Below are 6,641 nucleotides of genomic sequence, written 5' to 3' on the forward strand. Positions count from 1 at the left end.
ATCTTACATTCGTGCACAAATCCTTCTGCATAACTTGACTTCCCGATTTCACCTTTTTGTCACACATTTGTTGTAGCGCTTCCGTGTTGTAGGACTTCATGAGGAGGGCAAATTGGTCAATTTATCCCCATTTTTGCCTCCTTTGCCTCCGCTACCATCCCACTACCAAAACTGTGGCAGTTTTAAGAAGCATTTTTTTCCCGAGTTTCGGCTCAAACTCATTTGCAAATCGTCCAAAGCAGAACCTGCCATGAACCAACGCAATCGGGCAACGTTTGAAAATGTATTTTTTTTAAAACTGCCTTAAAACTATTCATTGATATGTTGAAGAGCGGTAACTGGGCGCAGTTTGATTAATACAGCTGAAAATGGGGTTATCACGATAAATAAACATTTTGAATCACAGTGTCAATCCAGCACCTGTGAGGAACATGGTTTTAAATAATTGAAAATTACTTTTATATAATATACAGAAACATTCGTTCGTTATATAGGGGTACAGTAGTCAGCTCCTTATTAAATTAAAACAAAATTATATTGAAAAGTTTTTAATATGTGCTGATTAGTGTCCTTGTGCCAAAAAGAATCAGTTCAATTTTTGGAGCCTCCTTGAAAGTCAGCAAACGAGTGCAATAAGCAGAAAATCCCGATGGTGATTAATTCGACCTGGGGACCAGGCCAGTTTTGTGGGCGGGGCCAGCTACCACCGCGATGTTTTTTTAAGTGGCGCAAAAAATAGCAGCAACTCGATTTGCGCTGGGCGTAATTTCCACTTAAAATTCCGTGACTTTTTCTGCAGGTTTCGTCGATTTAAGGTGAATTGCACTGAAAAAACCAGCACAACCGAGCGGCAACTCCAGTTTACTGTTGCCAATTATAAATTCCTATGTCGATATTTATTATGGGTCTTGTTTACGTGAACTTGACAGTCTGGTTGCAGAAACTAGCCACGTAGTTCAAATGAAAAGAGGTAGGGATTGTGATGCGAGTAAGTGGGTGGGACAAAGAGGAATGAATAGTGGGAAGATGAAATAGTAGGGAATGCAAAGGGGGCAAATGTGGGGATAAACTGACCCATGTGCCCTCCCCGTGAAAGATCATGGGAAGATGGAATCATATTTTAGGCCACAAACCTTCCTTCCTGAGAGTGTACTTGAGTTTGAATAAGTGGTAAAGATCCTTAATCTGTGACATGCCTCAGTTAGAAAGAGAGACTTGCATTTATATATCGCCTTTCACAACCACCGGACATCCCGAAGTGTTTACAGCCAATGAAGTACTTTTAAAGTGTAGCCACTGGTGTACTGTAGGAAACTCGGCACACAAATTGCGCAGAGCAAGCTCCCACAAACAGCAATGTGATAATGACCAGATAATCCGCTTTTGAGTGATGTTGATTGAGGGATAATTATTGGTCAGGACACCGGGGATAACTCCCGTGCGCTTCTTCGAAATAGCACCATGGGATCTTTTACATCCACCTGAGAAAGCAAATAGGCCCTTGGTTTAACATTTCATCAGAAAGACTGCACCTCTGACAGTGCAGCACTCCTTCATTCAGCCTGGATGTTGTGCTCGAGTCATTGGAGTGGGACTTGAACCACACAATCTCCTGACTCACAGGCAAGAGTGTTTACCACTGAGACACAGTTACTGAAGAAGGTGAAAATGGAAACTCAGGGGAATGTAGAATAAAACTATGGAGATAAATATACAGAAGCAAGGATGAAGGGAGTAACAAGGGAGCAAAGGGGAAGGGAGGATAAAAAAAGAAAGTGCGACTGAATGTAGGAAGTAGAAAATTCACCAGGTCCAGTTCATATGCAGTGCAAGGAAGTGAGAAATAGGGTAAATGAGAGAAAGAAGAAACCATCACATTCCACTCAACTTTGAAAACAAGTATCATGGCAAAGGATTGAAGGGTGGGAAAAATTATAACCCTTTTAGTCTTACCTCAGCTGTGGGTAAACATATGGACTCCATAGTATGGGATGAAATTAGTGAACAGTTGGAAAAATATGGGCTCATTAGGGGCAGTCACCATGAATCTGTAAAGAACACATTGTGCTTGAATAATTCTACTGAATTTTTCAGGAAGCTCACATACATAGCTAAAGGAATGCAGTCAGTGTTAAGTATACAGCTTTTCAGAAGGTGCAGGATAAAATGCCATATAAGAGATTTTCAGTCCCACTCTCCACTCATTCCGCTCCCCTAGAATATCGAGCCAATTGGGTTCAAAATGAATTCACAGTTTTGACAGGCGAGGAAATATCAGACAGTGGAGAATCGAGCGGTGAGGGTGTACCAGTCACAGGCAGCAGATAGAGGAATCCAGAGCATTTACAGTGAGTATGGAAAACTGACAGATGTAAATGAGAAATAAATATTACTCCAATAAAAATGTAATATTGCAAACAATTTATTTACACCAACATGTTCTCAATCAGTACAAAAAGTGTAGACAAACAATGTCTATTCCCCAAATCTTAGTAAATATCAATAAATTAACAGTGCTTTCTGAACTTATTTACACATTGCATAAAACTGTAACTTTTCATTACATGAAGACGTCACAATGATAAATATCAATACATTAGGAATACACGGGACGAGTTGGAGTGTTGGCCGCTGGGAGAGCAGAAATGTAAAGGTCAGTGCAGGTCAGGGATCAGGTCATGGGTCATTGTTCCGCAACCCTACCATTGAGAGCCAATCAGTGCCATGAAAGCTAGTGACAGAGCCGAGTATTGGCCGGGCATTCCCAGTGCAGGGAGTTGTCACTGGAAGTTCAGCAACTGGAATAAGGAGCCTCATAAAGTTAATTAAATGGAAATAAAAGAGTTAATTTGGGAATGGGGTTTGGACCCACAACCTACTGACTTAGAGTATTACCTCTGAGCCAAGCTGACAACAGTGTAAAATTAGCAATACGTTACATTTACTTATAAAATATATATATTTTTAATTCGGGGTCTTTAAAATAGCTCATCGTTCGCAGTCTGTATTAAACATGTCATTGAGAAATCTTCTGTTCCTTCTCATTTTTGACTTTACACGTTGTGAAAAATCTGCAACATTTTATTGTGTCAAGCAATAAACTTGACTCAATCCTGATGAGATGAGGAGGAAATGGTAGCGCCAGCCGGGTGGGGCAGCCCAGAGAGCTGACACTGGGAAAGCAGCGAGTGGAATAAGGTGTCCCACTGAGAGAACCTGAGATGAAACTTTTCATTGTCGCAGCTGCCAGTCCCTGAAGGAAGGGACAGAGGCAGGATTTTCCTCAGACTCGCCCCAGTCAAAGCTCTAACATTTCATCACAGGCAACTGTCACAGCAATAACTATCAATAAATTAAAATAAATGATCAAACACGGATCAATATCAAAACATTCCTTGTTCTCCATCAGTCACCTTGCACCCAATCGCGATATTACAATACAATATAATATATTAAAATATAATTTAAAAAAAAAAATGCGGTCTTTTAAATAAATATTCTTTGATCCCAGTCTGTACGAAATATGCCTTTGGAAAGTCTTCAGTTTTTTCTTCTTCTGATTTGTGCCGTTATGAAAAGGATCTGTTGTAATCGGGCCCTAGTTTCAGCGCGGATTATTTCCCAGGCGCAGTCACTGAATCTCTGAGAAAGAGAAATATTCAGGAAAATCCATTAGAAAATGAACAGGTTTGAATTGGGTAAACGAAAACGGTCAGTAATCTCAGTAAAATATCAATTTTCCCACCTTCTGTTTGAGAAACTTTCTCAGTTTCCTAAAGTATTTGTGAATTGAGGCGTTTCTCCTCGGCCTGGACTCTGAGCCTGGTTTCCTGACACATTCTTCCAGCTCCTCGAGCTGCCGATCCAGGAGAAGACGGAAGTTTTCCACCTTGTCCCGGGGCCATGTGACTGAGCCCAGGTTCATGCTGTCGATCTTGGTGAGGTGACGCAGTGTTTGATGGACAATCTGGATCCTGTCCTGGGTCTGTGCACAATACACACAAGGACGTTAGAGGGGACCTGTTCCTTTTTAGGTTTCGAGTAGTTATGGAAAAGGACAAGCATCAATCACAAGTGAATATAGTCAACTGGTGTATTGGAATCTAAGATTTGCAGGTGAAACAGTAAATTTGCAATGGAAAGCCTTCAAAGAGGAAATCGTTTGGTGCAGTCTAGACACATCCGCACCAGGGGGAAAGGAAGGGCATGCAAAGCTATCTCTCCCCGGATCACTGAAGATGGAGATTTCAATGAAACAGCAAAAGGAGGCTTATGATAAACGTTAAGCTTATAATACAGTAGAGAACCAAGCTGAATGCAGAAGGTGCGAACTGAAAAAGGAAATGAGACGCAAAGAGAATGTATGAGAATAGATTAGTGGGTGATATTAAAGGGCTCCCAAATGTGTTTTAGAAGCATTAAAAAATTGTGGTTTTCCAAAGGGAATTGGTTAAGTACCTGAAAAAAAATGGCATGGCTCCGGGGAAAGGGCGGGGAGTGGGACTGGCTGAAGTGCTCTTGCAGAGAGCCGGCACGGGCTCGACGGGCCGAATGGCCTCCTTATGTGCTGTAACCATTCTATGATTCTATGAAATAGTAAAAGGATATTCAAAGGATGGGTGGGATCATCTAGGAACCAGAATGGAAGATTAGAGGGGCTTCAATGAATAGAGGGTGCGAGATGATTAGAGGGAGTTAGATAGTTAAAGGGAGTGAGATAATAGGTGAGATAGAGAGAGAGAGCTAGTTAGAGAGAGTGAGCTAGTTACAGAGAGTGAGCTAGTTAGAGAGAGTGAGCTAGTTAGAGAGTGAGCTAGTTACAGAGAGTGAGCTAGTTGGAGAGAGTGAGCTAGTTACAGAGAGTGAGCTAGTTAGAGAGAGTGAGCTAGTTAGAGAGTGAGCTAGTTACAGAGAGTGAGCTAGTTACAGAGAGTGAGCTAGTTGGAGAGAGTGAGCTAGTTACAGAGAGTGAGCTAGTTAGAGAGAGTGAGCTAGTTAGAGAGTGAGCTAGTTACAGAGAGTGAGCTAGTTAGAGAGAGTGAGCTAGTTAGAGAGTGAGCTAGTTAGAGAGAGTGAGCTAGTTAGAGAGAGTGACATGGAGTGAGTGAATGGCTCTCCTGGCACTTTCACCTCAATGGGCGGCTAACACTGGATTTAAATTTCCTGATTAAAATTCTGATCCGCGTGTTTATCTTACTCATGCTTTCTATAAAACTTTTGCTTGAATAAAGTGAAATAAAATAGAGTTCACTCACCTGTAATCCCTCTGAAAGTTTCACCAGATTCAAGGACTTGGTTTTCAGCGAGAGCCTCTCTCTTACACACTGTCGGGGAAAGGGGCCGCCCTGAGAGGAGAAGGCAATCAGTGTTACAATCAGTTCCCTTGAAATACTGGAGAATCGCTGCCTATTAATTGCGTAAAATTACAAACACATCAAACATTTTCTCCTGATATAACTTTCCACAACAAGCACAGAGTATATGGTTCGGATCCGGCTCTGAATGCAGGTTAAACTCACCATTTCATTCAGTTTGCTCAGAGTCTCTGTGTTGAGAACTTGCTGTAACTGCAGCTTCTCACAGCCCAGACTCAGGGTCCCGCGCAACAAGACCAACACAATCCAACATCTCCAAACACTCGCCAAAGCCATGCTGGACCGAGCCAGGGCAAAGCACCGATCTGAAGGATCAGAAACCGAGCGGATTCGAGTTCAGCTCAGAAAACGGTTCTTGTTCACTGAATGAAACTCTGGAAGTCGAAATGCAGCCGCTTGTGATCCCGGAGCGACCAGTTGTGTTGTCGAGTGTGGGTGTGCGGCTGGACACTGTGGGAGCTGTCACTTTAGGAGGAGGGACTGGCGATGTGGGCCATTACAATCCAAAAGTGAAATCGGGCTGCAGGAGTGTTGGAAGAGCTGCAGGAGAGCAATAGTTTGTGCGGTTCCTTTCTGAGGTAAGGAATTCAAAAGCTGGAGATTCCTGAACCAGCGACTGGAAAATCCCCGAGAGAAGGTCCTAACCATAGATTCATTGAAACAGAGAATGGTTACAGCGCAGAAACAGGCCACTCGGCCCGTCGAGCCCGCGTCAGCTCAATGTCCCGTACATTTGTATCAATATTATCAATATGGATTTTGAAAATCTTTATTGGTTTCTCCAACATGTATGGACTCGCATCACGGGGGCACTAAGGGGGCAGACGGGTAGATTGATTGATGGTGGACTCTAATACCCCTTTCCCCTCTCAGCTCACATTCCCCCACTTTCCTCGGTGTCTCCTTGTCCTTCTTCCCTCAGTTTCTGATCCCCACCCTTCAGTTTATAATTTCCCCTCTCCACAGTGTCTGGTTCGCATTCTCCCCTCACACACTATTCGCGGATTCAGAGTCTGATCCCACCTCCCACCAGGGTCTGGTTCCCTCTCTCCCCTCAGTAGCTCATATGTTCTCCGCTCGCTGTTTGATTTCTGTCTACCCTCAAGATCTGATTCCGCACTTCCCTCACCATCACATTCTGCCTTTTCCCACAGTATTGCTTCCCCTCTGCCCTCAGACTCTCATTTCCCCTTTAATATCAGGGCACATCTCTCCTCAGGGGCTGATACCCCTCTCCCCTGTACCTGATTCCCCCTCTCTCCACAA

At 43.2% G+C, this 6,641-nt stretch overlaps 1 protein-coding gene across 1 annotated transcript; it reads right to left on the reverse strand.

The window, feature by feature from the left end:
- Nucleotides 1-2,419: 2,419 nt before the first annotated feature.
- On the reverse strand, nt 2,420-5,651 carry LOC147101057 (interferon alpha-F-like). Its single transcript, XM_085966699.1, has 4 exons — nt 5,520-5,651; nt 5,256-5,345; nt 3,746-3,985; nt 2,420-3,642 (listed from the first exon to the last, which is right to left on the reverse strand). Exons 1-4 carry the CDS (start codon nt 5,649-5,651, stop codon nt 3,541-3,543), a joined length of 564 nt encoding a protein of 187 aa, XP_085822825.1. The 3' UTR covers nt 2,420-3,540.
- Nucleotides 5,652-6,641: the final 990 nt, after the last annotated feature.

Source organism: Somniosus microcephalus, chromosome 24 (assembly GCF_052327205.1).
Source record: "Somniosus microcephalus isolate GS21.2 chromosome 24, FLI_Smic_1.0, whole genome shotgun sequence".
Classification (NCBI taxonomy): Eukaryota; Metazoa; Chordata; class Chondrichthyes; order Squaliformes; family Somniosidae; genus Somniosus; species Somniosus microcephalus.